Genomic DNA, 17,896 nt, shown 5'->3' with positions numbered 1-17,896 from the left:
GATTTCAAGACCTCTATATGCCATGTTGGTATGTTTTGGATGGACTGAAGAATGTGAGGAAGAATTCCACCTTAACCAAAATGGTTAATGGTAGAAACTCTAATAACTTTTATGCTTGTCCTTTGAGAATAAAACATCAAAATTTACTTTTTATGATTTCAATATAAGTGGTAGTTTAGTACCCTTCTTAAGAATGTTCTAATCTCTAAAACAAGTTTTGCAATCCCCAAGACATTTTGGTGCTTGCAATTGTAACAATTTTACAATTGTAACATTTCTTCTTGTTAACCATACAAAAGCTTTGGTTATCTACAATAAGGTATTAAAAGAGTCAATAGAATTCTCTTGGAGTGAGTGTCATAGGGGTGTCATATTCATCAAACTTTAAGAGTCTTTACATTGTTCAAGAATGATACTTAGTTACTACTTTAAAATTGGAATACTCCCATGCATTGTTACATGTGTAGATCAACAAACAACAATTAGATATAAAAACATCTAAGCACACCATCCTTAGTAATACGATAGAGCTAGTTTCTCATGGTGTTTTTCATGGTGCTTTACACTTTGCTAAAAGAATTTAAGAAATGATTCAATTGTACAATTTGAAGAATATAATTCTCTTTGCTTTGTAGAGCTTATATTCTTGGAGAATAAATTGTGTCCTACGACCCCACAATATTGAGGCCTGCCGTGGACTAATTACAAGTGATTGGGGTATGATAACCATAATTTTACCCAAAAAAATATTGTGCCTATGTATCAAAATATTTTTGTATAAATTACATTATTGACATATTGAGACATCTCAGTGATTGATGAAAATCCATCTGTTTTGCTATAAAATAGATTCATGATTTTGGCCATGTTTAGGTGAACTTGTTTGCATTGCCTTGGGAGGTTTGTATCTCTTAAGTACTCTTTCACTAACAATACCATGGCATGTTCTATGGATAGCTTAAAATGTTGCATGGCATCCTCCTCTGTTGCCTTGGGGTTTTCTTTTAAATAAATGCTCACACTTGACCACTTTCCTTCACTATTTTCTCTCTGCATAAAGATAAGAATGCTTGTCAATTGGAGCTTTTCATATGTGCATCTCACATGCATCTATATTTATAAAAGGAAAATCCCATGAAATAATTATTTGGTAGATTTTTAACTTTGAGTAAAAAGCGCTTACTCTTTTCTAAATTTTACAATGTTACTTAGATAAACTTTATTACTCACTTCAAAACCTTGCATGTCATTGTTAAGCATGCCCACCATGTTACTTCCATAAACTTTAGAATTTTATGGTGTATAAGTAAGATTACTCACCTTAAAACCTTGAATGTCATTGTTAAGTCGTCCCACTATGTTGACCAAATCCATAATGTTGAAATAATCTGCATGCATGACATCTTCTTTTGATATTCTTTCACCCAAGAAAAATAAAGTGGTCTGCACTATTGGCTCTAGCGCTATTGAGGGTTTTGCATTATCCATGTACTCTTCAAGCGATGGAGAGTGGTTGGAAAATTTCCATTGTGCTTCAGTCAAGATAGATGTGATCCATTTTACCCACTATAACATCATACAATAACAACATCAGTATGGGTGCCTATATAAGCATTTGTATCTTAAAGAAAAACACAATTATTAGATAGTGAAAGAATTGAAAACTCACTTACAAAGTGCCTCAAATGAGAACTAATGTCTCGTCCTTGAGCTATAAATGCCTCCTGGTTGACATTGTTCATTGTGTTGTATAGACCCATGAATAATATCTTCATTTCTTGGGAGAAATCTTTGGCTAATTTAGGATCCCAACTATAAACAAAAGAAATATTCATTATTCCTTATGTAAACAAAGGTCAAAGGATATCAATTTCTCACTATTTATAGATTTACAAAAGAATACATACCTCTTAACTGCATCTAAAAAGTCAGTAAGCTCCTTCAAAGTTCCTTTCACATCAAAGAAGTCATCAATAATTGTTGTTAGAACACTACACATTGCCCATACAATTCTAGCAAGTGAATATTCTGGCTCAAATAGTGTAGCTGCTACAGAGAAAAAACACTCTATGGGCTTTTGTCGTGCAAACTTAAGCTTGTCAAATTGGCATTGCTTGTTCCACCTACATTAATAGACAACAATATACTAGAGTTAGCTTCTTTTTAGAGTAAATGTAGTTGTATTCGTCATGCGTGCAAGGTTGATGAGAAGAATGAATTAAGAGATAAATATTTTATAACTATATGTGCTTCAGTACATGTACCTGAGTACTTGTGCAAGCTCCTTTTGATGAAAGGATTGACATAGGTTGTAGTCTGCTCTAGCTAGGTTTAAGAAGGCTTTATTATTAACGTAGAACATCCTGTGCATGTCACATATATTTCAAAATTATTTAGAGACATTGTTGTTTAGTGTGCTTTTTAATACTAACGTAAATGGACCTTTAATCAACATGGAACTTACTTGTATAATGTTTTTCCAATCCATATGTCATCCACTCCATATTGATCAATATAGTTTCTTGCTTCAATTCGTGGTAGACTTTGATACCATGGATGATTCAAGGCATATTCTACCTATCATCAAAGCCCACACATAGAACTTAATGATTTTTAGTTGGAACAAACAAACATGGTCCTCCTCATGTTTGAAAGACAAACGACTTGTGCCTTTAAGTTGTAACAATCTTTGCTAAGAGTTCCTTGTCTCATTCAAATAATGTCATGTTATCCACATGGTGATTAATGATTTTTTAAATAAAAAAACGAACCCTTTCTTAGAAGAGTTTAGTCATGTAATAGAATGTATGGCTATATGTGTTCAAGGATAAGCATTTCCAAAACTTTTCAAATGGGAAAAGCGAAGAAGATGAGAAAAAAAAGGAATGTTGAAACATGTGGAAGCAGCTTTAATAATTTGGGAGCTCATTTGTTTTGTAGATTTAAGGAGCTTAAAAGGTGGGAGAAGTGGAAGATATTGAGGGTAAAAATGCATGAGGCCAGAAGAGAACAATAAGATAGAAATGAGGAGAGAAGCATAAGAATCTAGGGAATGATGAGGTCACAGACGAAGAAAAAGTGACAATTAGAGGAAGGGCATGCTCTTTAGAAAAGCACAATTTTAGAAATTCTTCAAAATCGAAGGCACAGTTTTGGAAATAGCTATATAAAAGGCATTGTTTTGGAAGAAAATACTAGTAGGTTTTAATAATTGGGAAATACAATAGTGGGGTATATGAAAAATAAGTGTGGTGTGGTAAGTCAAGTGATGTGGTTATGGGGACAAGAAGCTTATTACACTATGCGACAATGTCATGTGGTTAGGGCTGCGTGGCACATGTTGAGTTGAATGCATGCATGCATGCAGCGGGGGAGGTTTCACACGTACCTCGCCTTTGAGGTCTTTGGCGATGATCCATTTGTCTTGGATCTGGTGGGTGCGTTGTTTGTGGAGGAGGAAGGATTTGGTGAAGCGTTGGATGTCGTGGAGGATGGACTCGCCGGGCAGCATGGTTTGGGAGGCTCGGTAGAGGTTGTACATGCCTGTCACAGCTTGGCTCGATTGCCCCTCGAAGCAGAAGAACTCGTCACCTTGCTTGAAGCGGCGGAACACCTCTGCATGCAACAAATGTACACGTACACGCACGCACGCGCGCTACACGTAAGAAGATGTTTTCTTTTTTTTTTCTTTTTTTTTTGGGTGCGCCCGTGTATTGTTTGTCTCTATGTTGGATTGCTTGCTAACGATTTTTCTTTTCTCAGAAAAGAAAAGAAAAAAAAACAAAGAGCGAGACAAAATAATAATAATAATGGTATAAGACAGCATCCTCTATGTTAGGTGGGATGAAGAGTTGGAACATGACATCCATGATATCCGCGAGAAGGACAGAATACTCACTGAGCACCTGCTGGAAATCACCGATATTTACAATAAGGTGGATGAGAACGCTGCACACCCCAACAGGCCCCCGAGAGCTTGCAACTGTTCTATATACCCATGTGTGCATGCCCTTGTAATCATGTAACCCCTAGATCAGTATGTTTCCTTTTGAAAGGGCACAGCCCGTATCTGCTATGTAATCGTCAGTCCCTTTTCTTTTTCTAATTCAAAATCCCTGCTTTTTATTTTAAAAAATAATAATGGTATATGGCGGGCATAAATTGGGGGCTGTTATTATATGGGGAGCTGAAATTGCCCAGTCGACAAGACAAATGATTTATAGCTCAACAAGACAGATGAGAATATTTTCCTAATTATATATACAAGACAGTTGAGAATATTTTCCTAATTAATAAAACTGTCGTCGTACACGCTAGATATATTATTGTTTTATTTACAAATAATTCTTGTATTATTAACGTAAACGATTTTTAATCTTTTATAAAAAAAAACAAAACAAAAAAAAAAAAACCTGGAGAGACATCGTAGCCATGCAGGCGGAGCAAGCGGAACCCCATAGCGGTGTCGTCTACGTCGTAAACATTCGACTCGCTAGCCCACGCGATCCCGTTTTCTGTCCAGTACCTGTGTCATATAAGAGGGAATCAATTAGGAGATTGCTTCATTTTTGCATGTTAGCTCAACTGGTTAAGAGCTGTGAGCCGGAGCGTCCACGTCCCGAGTTCGAATCTCTCAGCCTTTACTCACTTGTACACGTAGTCCAAGCACTCTTTGATCTCGCCCTTGAAGTATCTTGATATCCCTAGCCTCTCCAAGCGATCCACCACCCACATGCGCTCAAACAGGTCCACCGGATACACATTCGGCACTGCACATAATTACAATAATTACAATAATTACAATTCAATGCTTAATAATAAATAATCGAGCAGTCCGCATCTAATTACTAACTTAATCTTTCTTGCAGCTTTCAATAATGTTCGCTTAATTTAATCGCGTTAATCTAATAACGTAAGATTTAAAAATTCATACGATACTAGTATATATATATATATATATATACATTCCACTAGTATCGCAACATCCACGAGCATATTTGTTAATAATAACTTTTTGAAGGTTGAAGCCGCTTAGTTCCATGATAAATTAATTTGTAATTTGATCACACCCGGGCACCTGGATTGTGATTTTTTTTTAAATTCTTACTTCACATTTAAAGACTACCTAATTATGCATTGGTGATGCTAGGGAACCAGCTTGCCTTGTAAATAAAGTTATCGTAATTCACATTTGTATACATATATATAGTTATATAATATGTATATATACACACACACACACACACACACACACACACACACACGATTTGTATATATATGTGCATACGTATACATATATGCATATGTGAGTGTGGGAGTGTGTTGGGGTGGGTCACAGTGGGTGGGTGTGTGTGTGTGTGTGTGTCGGGGGGGGTGTTTACTTGCATGTATGGCTGAGGGAGAGTAGGGGGGGGGGTTTTACCCGCATTGTCGAATTTCTCCAATACTAAATTCAAATAATCGAGGCATTTTTTGTCATGTGTGTACTTAAGAGCACATGCTGTAGAGGCCGGTGAGAATAGGAATGACCCATTTTTTGATTGCAACTTCAAAAGCCTTTTCCAATCCACAATGCTATGAAGTCCCTCTAAAGAGTGTAGCAACGTAGTTGGGTGACTATGGAGTACCTCCATAGGAATTCTACATTAGACAACAAAAAGATGACATTATAATCAAAGTTTAATTTTTTAAGTTCACGACTATATGACAACAAAAAATTCAACATTATAATCTATTCGGTGTATGACTATAACTAAAGTAATCTATTAAATGTACGACTTTATTAACATTCATACACAATGAAGTTAAACCCTCCACCTATACTAGTGGGGTACTAGTAGTGCTAAACCCCACATTTAGTGTATTAAGTCTTTGCTAGAATTGAGAAATTCAAGACCTTTTAGTTGCTTTTCATAGTAAACAATTCTTTTCTTTCAAGATTGAATTTACTTCATCTAGTTGTGTTCCAAAAAGGTTTTCTAGTGTCCAAGTTTGATACAACATTATTATAAAGTGTTTTACCTTTAAGTCACTTGTCATGTTTCAATCTAGTTGATTTGAGACTACTAAGTGAACACACCTCATGGTTCTTGAATGGCTTCTAATCAAAGTATAAAGGACACTTCCACTTTTTAATTAATGGTCATACAAAATCCATACATTTTGAAAGATTTACTCTATTATTTCATTTTTCTCCATGTGCTTAATTTCTTTAAGAGAAGCTCTCAATCGGTCATTTCAAATTTTCAACTTAGTAGTTGAAGATAAGTTGAAGACAAGACCACCCTTTCTTGATCATTGTGATCACCATCTTGAAGCTATCAAATTTTCAACTTAGTAGTTGAAGATAAGTTGAAGACAAGACCACCCTTTCTTGATCATTGTGATCACCATCTTGAAGCTATCGTAATGTCATGCTTTTTAATCAATGGTCACCACCTTAAAGCTATTCTAATGTTATTGTTCAATGGTTATCACCCTTCAATGTTCATTTGACTTGACAAAGTTATAAAGTAATAAATTTATATTGTTTTAAATAGATTTGACACTAGTGTAGGGGGCAATGCAAATATATCTAAAAGAAATTGTGCATACCTTTTGAGCTTCTTCTCACGCTCTGCCCTTATCTTCATAACCATGGGTGAATCGTAAGGAAGATCTAGGCCTAGATCTCTTGCATCATCCAACATGGTAGGGAACACCACTTCGAAACCAATGGGCATATAATCCTCCACCTCAGCTTCCATTTTGGCTAAATTCCCATGTATGAAGTCCACACCTTAAGCAAAGAAGCACAAAGAACCTTCAATTTAAAGAATTCCACACCTTAAGCAAATAAGCACAAACCACCTTCAATAAAGAAGCTCTTTTACCTAAAGAGGTATCATCTTATAATTTTATAACATCAAATGATGGGCAAGGGAATTAAAAGAAAGATTACAATTTTGGGAAGGACTACCTAGTGAAGTTGTTAGTAATTATGTATGTTCTACTAAAGTAAAGCTAGTGGGCACGACTCTCAAAATAGCTTTCTAGAATTGATGGTTGAAAAGCCATTTTGTGGCTTAGAGTAAAATTAGATTAGAAAGTAATGATTCACCCTACTACTAAACTAATCTCAAAACAACTTTCTAGAATTGATGGTTGAAAAGCCATTTTGTGGCTTAGAGTAAAATTAGATTAGAAAGTAATGATTCACCCTACTACTAAACTAATTTTTTAATGAATTAGAGTAGCGTACTATTATACTATTGTAGTATAACATTTGAGTGCATGTGAGCGAGGTAAACATTGCAAAATTTTTAGTCAGTGAGCAATTTTGTGATGTTGAAAATGCACCTCTTTGGATGTTATCAGCACCTACGTTCCATGTTTTCAAGGCCACCAAGCAAGCAAGTGTGCTGCAAACTCTATCATAAGAAAGGAAGAGTTGTTTGTCTCCCCAAGAACCATCTGGAAGTTGGTTTTTGATGATCCAATCAAGGCACTTCGGGAATTGAGGACCCATTGACTCATTCAAGGAAGGCACCAAGGCAACCCAAGCAACATCATAGGCAGATGTTGATATCTCCCCAAGACTCATTGAGCGAAACATCCCTCTAATCGTGTCAATCCACTCTCGCATTTGCTCTGCACTATGTTGTACCACCTATGTTTGTTCAAACAAGAGACAAAAAAAATCCATATTAATTTAATCGATCATAAAACTAAATTAGGCACATATTGCATCACCTATAAGTCCCAATGTGTGTGTGTGCGCGCGCGCGTGCACATTTATTCAATTTGAAATAAGCACCAAGAAAAATATACAGTTAATAAGCACGTAGTGTATCACCTATCAGGCCAAAAAAAGAAAAATATACATTTACTCAAGAGTGTGTAATACTGCCTATACTAGCTATATTGGCAAAAATGGCAACAAACAAAGGACTCGTTCATGGAACTAAAACAAGTCATATAGGGTATTATATATGCTATTGCACATCAAACCACACCACTCAAATTAAAAGTGTTTTAAACATGGGGAAGATATAAGGCCATCAACTTTTACTTTTACTTTACTTAAGTACTGAACTGATTTGGGACATCTAAAATACCAAAGGAGGATTATAAGAGCATATCATAATTGTATAAATAATATACTTTAAGCATCCACAAATGCATTCATTAATTCGTAGTATGAAAAGCAATGACCAAATTTAAGGAACTTAGTGATTACCTTGCGAGAATCTACAAATTACATTTATATTAGCAACTCGATGGTGAGGATCCTTTGGTATTAATTATTCTATTGGCAGCTCGATGATCAGCTTAGTATCATCTAGTATTAATCACTGTTTTCGCAACAGGATCCTTTGGTATTAATCACTCTATTAGCAACTCGATGATCAGCTTAGTATCATCTAGTATGTTTAATAACCCAGGTATTAATACCTTAATAGGAACATCTTCAACTGGACCTGCAATTTTGGATTCTGCTTCCTTGTAATACAATGTGGTGGTAGTGGGGTTCTCAACGTTGGCTGCAAGAGCTAGCCAAAAAAATTAAAAACAATTCATTAGCCGACCAAATATATATATATATTTAGCTGCACTCTTAGGTTTCTCGGTTCATATATAATTATAAAAGCAGCTTAAATATATGATAATCATAAATTGACGGCAGTAAAATTGTTGATTAGATTATGGTTGACCCAACACATTGCTAAATTCACAGTTTCATTATTGATTAGTTATTGTTCTGCACAAAATTTTCTTTTCCTATTTGTAAGACTGAGCGCTTGTTTTTAATTTAATTACTGTGCATGGTCATGATCTGGGTGTAAAAGATTAATTAATTGTTTGGGAATATAGAATGGAATGATCTTAAGTTACCGTTTGCTGAATGTGTAGGAAGAGCTTGAACAAAATGGGATGAGACATTGAGGTGGACATTGGCGAACTGGCTTCCAGGAAATTTCGCCTCTGTTGAATTGGAGTAATCTACAATGAAGACATGATTAATTTTTCTACCATCTTTAAATCATTTTCCTGCAAGCTTAATAACATGACATTAATCAACCTCTAAGTACTGTAACTGTAAGTTGATATATCGGTATGGATTAGAGAAATCTTTAAACCTCAACCGCAGATTAATTTAAATTAACCCACATCGTATCAAACCCACCATATCATGCAGATAATTATCATATATTATTGTTCAGAATTAGGCTTATACACGATGCTATACAGTAGATTAGCAATATAATTAATGAAGCTTTCACAGTAATGATCATGATAATCCAAAGTGATTAAGAAGAAGCTGCTACTAGTACCATTGGCAGCTGCGTGGATGGGGTGGCGGTGATGGTGGGGTAGCGACAGGTTCCATGCAGGCGGGTGCAGCTTGCTAAGGGGTTTGAGGGAAGGGGAAAAAGAAGCAGGGGGTTGCACGAGGGTGGAGAAAGAATGGGAAAGGGAGAGAGAAGCCATGGTTTCTCAGTCGAGAGAGGGGGGGGGGGGCGATTAAGAGGCGCGTGAACGCACGCTAGCAAGCCTGCGTCTCGTTTTTCGAGTTTCTTCTTCGTTTTGGAGGTTTCGTGTGTATAAATATGGTCGCCGCGAGCCGCCAAATTTGGCGGTGATTTTAGCGGCCGACAGGTAGAGCGAGCAGTACGACAAACGAGGGATGAAGAATGCGACGGCGGAATATTCGTTTTTCTGTTGCTCAGGGCATCGCCTGCGGCATCCTTTGCCTGTGCATGCCGCCAACCTGAACCTCAGCACCAGCTGCTGGACGGGTCCTTTCACACAGGGGCGTGCGTCTGACTTGGCCAAAGGAGATTGGTGGAGCCATGCCACGTCTCGGCCTGGATTTGCATCGATGAGCTCGGATCTGACTTGGCGAAAGCAGATTGGTGGAGCCATGCCACATCCCGCCGGCCGGGATTTGCATCTGGCGACTTAAGCTCGGATCTGACTTGGCGAAAGGAGATTGGCGAAACCGGCCTGAGCTCAGATCTGACTTGGGGAAAGGAGATTGGTGGAGCCATGCCACGTCGAGCCTGACTGGAGCTTTGAAACAAGACGTTTTTATAGGGGGATTGAACCTCGGTCCCCAAGTAAAAGGTAAGGTTGGAATCCCTACCCCATGCACACACTGGGCTCCTTTTGCCAACGAAATTTGTGTCAGATTTTCTCAACCTTTTATGAATAATGCCTCTCTTGTCCACTTTCCATTTAACCCCTTAACCTTAGCTTTGTTTTTATATACCAAGGCAAGCTTAGGGTTCCCCAAACCCTAAGCTTGCTCTAAATCCAGTGAGCCACCAGCACACACAGTAAAAGAACACGACATGGACGCAAAAACATATCTTTCCTAGTAAAAATACTATAATTTCTAGCTTTTTCACCCTTTAGTCACGATTGTTAAGCATATTATCATTAGCATATATATTGGGGACCACACTTATTTTTATACCTTTATGTCATCAATGGTTAAAAAGACATTTGGCTATGCACTCTCAATTGTAACACTCTTTGAGTGACCACTATGATTAAGTATATCTAATTACTCCACACTTACTTATTATAATATAATAGGTGGCAAACTTCTATTAGTTCCATCTATTCTAGTGATACAATCATTTTTGTCTTTATTTAACTCCATTCAATCATTAGTCAATTCCATATAGTTACCCTCTAAGTGAACGTGGTTTTTGTGTCCTTAGCTCTATTTTTTATAATGGTTCTAGGCAAAGAACCCCACTATAACTCCATATCGAGACGATGCTCCTCCCAAGAAAAATCCCACACTATTAATTGGAAACCTTAAATTTAAAGAAAAAAGGCCTTGCTTTTGAGACGGAACCTTCCATCACTCTTCTTACATCATTAATCTCAGAGCTAGTTCAAATTTTCATAAGGATATTGCACCATTTAAATTGAAAGCATGACAATGACCTCAATATAAAATAAAATAACTTCACCTTTGAGAAATACTCTATGCAATTTGGAAAACTTCCAAAGGTCTTTAAGCTTTGATTCTTATCAAATTATCGAATTTGAAACAACATTCACTTGGCATTTTAACACAAGCTTAATTTTATTAATACTTGTTTGGTAAAACATGATAAAAAATTTTCTAAGGACAATGTTATATTTCAAATACTAAGTAATTCAGTGGATTTGTTTTGTTATTCAATGGATTTGTTTTGTAAACCTAAGAATCCAAATACTAATTTAGTGTTAGTGGATTTGCTTTGTGTAAAGCTAAGAATCCAAATTGTAACCATCCTTTTTATATTGATACAACCTTGTGATTTTTCTTGTGATAAAAGGTACAAAGGGTGAAGAGATGGTGAAAAGATATATTAATCAATTTTTGGAAAGATGAAAATTTTTGACTTTCAAAGAAGTCATGGAAAACTATGCTCTTTGGGGAAGGAAGTAAGGATAGGGCTCAAGTACATTTTTTAAATAAAAAGTACAAGTTTATATGAGTTTAAAACACGTGCTCTCTCTAGATTTAGGAAAGTAGGTCATGATGTCTCAAGGCCATGCTAGTAGTAATATGCCCCTTGGTGGTAGACTAAACGGTCATACTAAGGGTCAAAGAAAAATGTTATTTGAATATCCATAATCTTCCATAGCCCCCCACATATATAGACATAGCCTATGTATAGAATCTCATAGTAGATGCCCCCCACATATATAGACATCCCCTATACATAGAATCTCATAGTAGATGAAAGCTCGTTAAGTGGGAATATCTTTTCAAATCTAAAAAAATGACATCTTTTATGCCTTGTTATGTTGCTACACTAGTGTTTAAAAAAAGCAGAATATTTGTGCATATGGTATGACCAGAAGAGACTAACTACTAACATGCCACATTTGGTGGTCATTATCCTCATTTCACCTATGTTGTCACCAACCCTCACTCAATAAAATATTAGTCTTTTACTAATTTTCGTAGCACTCGACCGAATAAAGGAGGATTACCATTCTCTGGTTTCCTCATTTTCAACACTTCCTTGCTTTGGTTGAGAATGAAATGGGTTTAAAAGTAGCTGGTTTGTATGCAGGTCGTAAACGAGGCAAAAATCTCTTACCTGCGTAAAGAGCTAGAATTGAAGATTATGCAAGAAGATGATGACATGAATGTTTTTCTTGCTGAGATTAAAGATCTCAAGGAACAGTTGATTTCTGCAGGTGAGATTATTCCTGATCATTCTCTTGTGCAGACTGTTCTTGATGCTTTACCTGAGACATATTAGACTTTTGCTTCCACGTGGAGACTTCTTGCTGAGGACAGACTTGATGCTGTCAAGTATGATACTTTAGTCAACAAGCTCTTGCAAGAAGCGCAGTCCAGATAAAACAGGGCCAGGCCGCGTGCAGTTGATCAAGCATTTATTGCTGCCCAGCAGCAGAGAAGAAGTGGTAAGGCAGCCCCTTCCACTGTTTCTTCTCCTATTAGTAGGTCTGCAACTTCTTCTCCTTCCACAGGTAGCAACAATAAGTCTGAGAAGGCTCTTGATAAAGGCAAGAAAAAGACCAGGTGCAACTATTATAAGGCAAATGATCATGTCATTAAGAATTGCCCTAAGCTAAAGGCTAAAGAGGCAAAGAAGAAAGAGTCAAATGCAACCACAATAACGGATGCTTCTACAAATGCAGATTCTGCAAATGTTGTGCAAGATACAGAATGGGTGTTTAGCGTGTATCGCCAGTATGACCCATCTGTACATGATGCATGTTTGGCAGTTTCTGTTTACTCTAATGTATGGTATTTTGACAGTGGTGCTACAAAGCACATTACCTCACATCGTGATATGTTCACTTGTCTTGAGGCTGTCTCTAATGGGAATACTGTCACATGTGCCAATAATGCTTCTTACCCAGTGAACGACGTTGGTAAAATTATGCTTACTGCTACAAATGGCAGTGCTTTCACACTTTCAGATGCTTTGTATGTGCCAGGGATAAAGAAGAATCTATGGTCTGTCTCTGCGCTTGCTAGACTTGGATTTGTAGTCAAATTTGTGGATGACAGATGTACTGTTCATGATTTAACTTCTGGTGATACGATTATTGCATCTGGCACCTTGTTTCGTGGGCTGTATAGGCTCAATTCTTATGACAAGTGTGTGGAAGATTCAGCAAATGCAGTTTTTGATGAAAAGGCAGTTTCAGATGCAAAACTATGGCATGCTCGTTTTGGTCATCTGAACTTTGCTAGTTTGCTGCGTTTGCAGAAATTTGATATGGTTGCTTCATTGTCCCCTCTTGAGGCACCATTGAAACATGTTTGTGAAGGCTGTATTTTGGGCAAAATGCAGCGTTCTGTGTTTCCAAAGGATGGTGCCACTCGCAAATTGCAACTTGTACATAGTGATGTATGTGGGCCTATGCAATCTCCGTCATTTGGTAAACACTTGTACTTCGTGACTTTCATTGATGATTACTCAAGGCATGCATGGGTATATCCACTGAAGGCAAAGTCCGAAGTGTTTTTGTGCTTCAAACAGTTTTTTCTTATGGTTGAAAATGTATCCAATTGTACTGTGGGCACCCTCCGTTCTGATCGAGGGGGGGAGTACTTGTCTAAAGAGTTTGATGCATTTCTAGCTAGTCGTGGGATAAAACACCAATGTACAGTGCCGTATACCCCTCTGCAAAATGGTGTTGCTGAGAGGAAAAACAGGTCACTTATGGAGATGGCACGATGTATGGTCAAGAGCCAAGCTTTGCCACATGCGTTTTGGCTTGAGGCTGTCATGTGTGCTGCATATGTACTCAATAGGTGTCCCTAAGGCCTTGCAGTCTATTACTCCATACGAAGCTTGGCATGGCAGGAAGCCTTCTATTGGTCACTTGTGTGTCTTTGGTTGCTTGGCCTATGCTTTAGTGCCTGTGCAACAACGCAGAAAATTGGATGATAAAGCTGTCAAATGCATTTTTGTTGGTTACAGTGCTGAGAGAAAGGGTTACAGATTGTATCATCCGCAGTCAAAGCGTATCTTGATTAGTCGAGATGTTGTTTTTGTGGAAGATGCTATGCAGCCTTTGTTATCATGTACCAAAGAGACAAGTGTGAGCTCACGGGATGTATTTGATACATTGTTGCCTCTGTTTACAGGTGGGAATTCAAATGTAAGTCCTAATGAGGCAAATATTCAACCTATGCAGATATCAAACGACATCATAGATCAGCCAATTTCTGATGCAGATTTACAGGATGTAATTTCTGAGGATAGGGCTAAAAATGAGCAGGCTAGAGGTATGCCTAAATGGCTGGTGCAAACCTTGCGTGATAGTAAAATTGATGCACCTATATCTAGTTGTACTCATTCAGATTTTCAGCATGCCTCTTATGCATTAGATTGTTATGCTTTGGCTGTGTCTAGTATGTGTGAAGAGGAAGAACCTCTTTCATTTGATGAGGCACAAAAATCAAAAAATTGGTTGGCTACAATGCAAAGTGAATATGATGCTATAATCAAGAATGGTACATGGTCTTTGTGTGATTTGCCTATTGGTAAAAAGGCTATTGGATGTAAGTGGGTTTTTAAGTTGAAACGAAAGCCAGATGGCAGTGTTGATTGCTATAAGGCTAGACTTGTTGCAAAGGGTTATGCTCAAGAAAAGGGCATTGATTTTGATGAGATCTTTGCTCCCACTTGTCGTATGACTACCATTCGTAGCATTTGTGCATTGGCAGCTCATAATGGTTGGAATGTACATCAGTTGGACATAAAGACTGCGTTCTTGAATGGAGATTTGCATGAGGAGGTGTATGTATCGCAGCCTCGTGGTTTTGTTCAAAAAGGGCAAGAAAACAAAGTGTGTAGGTTGAAAAAGGCTTTATATGGTCTAAAGCAAGCTCCACGAGCTTGGTATGAAAAGATACATGCATATTTGACTGCACATGGTTTTCAAAATAGTCCAACAGCACTTTATATGTTAAATGTGTGGATGATGTACATCTAATCATTGCTCTCTATGTCGATGACATGTTGCTCTCACAGGACCAAATGAAATTCATATTGCTGATTTTAAGGCTGATTTGAATGCCTCTTTTGAGATGTCAGATTTGGGACATTTGCATCATTATTTGGGAATACAAATTAAGCAGTGTGATGGAGGTATTGCTTTGTGTCAGACAAAGTATATTGAGACATTGTTGCGGAGATTTGGCCTTGAAGACTGCAAGCCTATTGCTACTCCAATGGAGACAGGTTTGAAGTTGAGTCTTCATGATGCTGGTAATCACTTTGATGTCACACTCTATCAAACAGCTGTTGGTTGCCTCATTTATGTATGCATTACGAGGCCGGACATTCAGTTTGCAGTCTCACAGGTGAGCAGGTTTATGCATAGCCCCGGGTCTCAGCATTGGAAGGCAGTTAAACGCATCTTTCGCTACTTGAGTGGCACCATACATCTTGGGTTGTTTTATCCCAAGGGGGGATCGTTGTCGCTAGATTTACATGCTTTTTCGGACTCAGATTGGGCTGGTTGCTATGACACAAGAGTGTCCACAAGTGGTTTTTGTTTCATGCTCGGTAGCTCATGCATATCTTGGTTGAGCAAGAAGCGGCCACTTCTAGTTGTGAAGTTGAGTTACAGGGCAGCTTTCACAGCTACGGTTGAGTGTGTGTGGCTCAGACGGCTTATGGCTGACTTGGGTGTTGGACAGGAGTCTGCCGCCTCTATCTTCATTGACAGTCAGAGTGCATTGGCAGTTGCGAGAAACCCAGTTTTTCATGCTCGCACAAAGCACATTGAGGTGTATTATCACTATGTCAGGGAGAGATTCTCAGCAAGAGAGATCAGCCTCGCCTATGTGCCAACGCAGGACAACCTCGCCAATCTTTTCACAAAGGCGCTTCCTCGTGAGAAGTTCGAAGCTTTTCGTAAATCACTATAGGTGGCAATTGTAGCCATTTATATGGTAGTGATGTGTGGACATAGGTTAATAATGGACTAGGGTGTACACATGAGTGTAGGTGACCTTATCATGTCACTTCACTTATATTTCACTCCTTCTCGTCAATCTACTTTGCTCTCCTTGCTTACCACATTTTGTGTGTGTGTGTTGCTACCTTTGTCTCCCGGGGGGTGCACCTAAAAAATGTAAGTGTAGCACGTGAGTTCATCAGGAGGGTTTTTTTAATTGACAAAACCTACAGGATTACATCTACAAGAGGGGGTTTTTTATTACACTTTTGAAAAAAACCCGTAGGTTCCTTAAGAAAGAGGGGTAATTTTATTAGTTGATAGCATGTAGGTAGAGGGGGTTTTTTATTACCCCTTGAACGCACGTGATACATATGATTTCTTAGTGGTGGACCCCCCGAGCTTTGTCTCCACTCCAATACTCCTATCCAATCATAACACTAAACTCTTTAAAAGTTAGAGGAGGATTCCTCACCTGAGTATTCAATGAGGTGACCAAGCTATCATACTTTTGGGAAATATATTTTGATACAAGTTTGTGTCAAATCTTCACTTGATTTGTTAATCTTAGTTGTTACTATTTGATCTTATAGATCCTTGATCTTACGTAATAAACTACTTGGCTACTTCTCAATCAAAAAGATTCTCTAATTCTAGTAAATAATCAAGGTTTCAAATCCTTGTCTGATTTGTTATTTTATATTGGTTCCACCTAGGTCTCTAGTGTGGTAGTCATAGGCTTAGTGAGGATGTCACATAGAGCATCTACGTTTCTTATCTTCCATATCACAATAAGAAAACAAGATATGGCAAAAGTGTTTATGTAGGATTGCTAACTCAACCTCACATCAAATCCCAGTAGTTATCTCTTACAATTTAAAGAGTCCAAAATGGACCTTATCTTAAACTTTTGGAGCGTATATTGGGAGCCATCTAACTTCCCGTCACTAAATATCCCCAGGATTCGTAGGACCTAAAAACCTCTGGAGTTGAGTAGATTTGCACCAATGTTGTTGCGTTTGTGCGCTATAATATTTTTTTTTCCCAAAAAACGCAGGTTCTATTTGTAGTAATAAATTCGACATCCTCCTTACATTTTTTGATCAATTGATGCAGCCCACATGTGTGCCTTTAAGCATGAAAACAGCCCCAAGTGGTGGCTTGAGCTTTGGTTGGGTGTCTAAGGAGCAATCAATCCTCCATTAGCTATGGGTAGTAAGGGAGAATACCCATAAGCTTCTTATCTAGAGTTTTTGTAATTATCAACTAATCAAACCTACAAATGGTGATGAGATTAAGTCATGATTTGGCAATGAAGAACAATGCTCTAATACCATGTTGGTAGTCTCACAGGATCAACCATGAAGCTATGGAGGATGAAATCTCTCCATGGTTGAAGAGGAAGAAGAAGAGAGAGCTTGAGCAAGCAAGAGAGAGCTAGTTGGGCACAACACAAGGTGATTGTATTATGAATGATATGAGAGATGAGATGAATGAAGCACCAAGTATAATACCATTTTATAGGCATCAAACCCTATCTTTTGACTCTAACTAAGATGTTGTTCACACCTAGAGTGTTCACACCAAGTTGGCTACTATAAACCTAATGACCGGATGCTCATATCCCCAATGTCACATGGTATTTTGGTGTATTTCTAACAACTAGGTCTATTGCCTCACAGTAGTACTCATAAAAGATGTAGTTCCTAGACCTCTAGAGATAGTGGTCGTGTAGCCTGCTCTTGAGATAGAACATAAATTGATTGTCTTGATGAGTGATAAATCATCCAGTCTTTTGTGAGTGCCGCATCTCTTATGCAGATAGTTAGTTCTTTAAATGTAGTCTTGCATGGTTTTTCCCTCCTCCTTCTTGAGGTTATATATATGTGCAATGGGGCTCGGTGACGATCCCACTATGAAAATGTGTCTCAAGAACTCATAGCTTGCCTTTTTA

General features: G+C 37.9%; 1 protein-coding gene across 3 annotated transcripts; it reads right to left on the bottom strand.

The window, feature by feature from the left end:
• Window positions 1–611: 611 nt before the first annotated feature.
• Window positions 612–9,549, bottom strand: LOC147615886 (ent-kaurene synthase CPS/KS, chloroplastic-like). Of its 3 annotated transcripts, none has more exons than XM_086777998.1 (15): window positions 9,315–9,549; window positions 8,875–8,982; window positions 8,434–8,522; window positions 7,339–7,648; window positions 6,595–6,778; window positions 5,423–5,640; window positions 4,649–4,769; window positions 4,413–4,525; window positions 3,389–3,615; window positions 2,465–2,577; window positions 2,265–2,363; window positions 1,908–2,123; window positions 1,674–1,812; window positions 1,321–1,566; window positions 612–1,050 (listed from the first exon to the last, which is right to left on the bottom strand). In XM_086777998.1, the coding sequence occupies exons 1-15, from the start codon at window positions 9,469–9,471 to the stop codon at window positions 763–765; spliced, it is 2,628 nt and encodes an 875-aa protein (XP_086634124.1). In that variant the 5' UTR covers window positions 9,472–9,549; the 3' UTR covers window positions 612–762. The 3 variants fall into 3 exon arrangements, with proteins under 3 accessions (XP_086634124.1, XP_086634123.1, XP_086634125.1); XM_086777997.1 differs by having other exon boundaries at window positions 8,434–8,531; window positions 9,315–9,485; XM_086777999.1 differs by lacking the exon at window positions 612–1,050 and having other exon boundaries at window positions 1,386–1,566; window positions 1,670–1,812; window positions 8,434–8,531; window positions 9,315–9,485.
• Between the last annotated feature and the right edge of the window lie 8,347 nt (window positions 9,550–17,896).

Source organism: Cibotium barometz, chromosome 39 (genome assembly GCF_041138505.1).
Source record: "Cibotium barometz isolate CiBa-2024 chromosome 39, ASM4113850v1, whole genome shotgun sequence".
Classification (NCBI taxonomy): Eukaryota; Viridiplantae; Streptophyta; class Polypodiopsida; order Cyatheales; family Cibotiaceae; genus Cibotium; species Cibotium barometz.
Note: the sequence above shows the minus strand (reverse complement) of the source record. Positions and strands in the feature narration are given on the sequence as shown.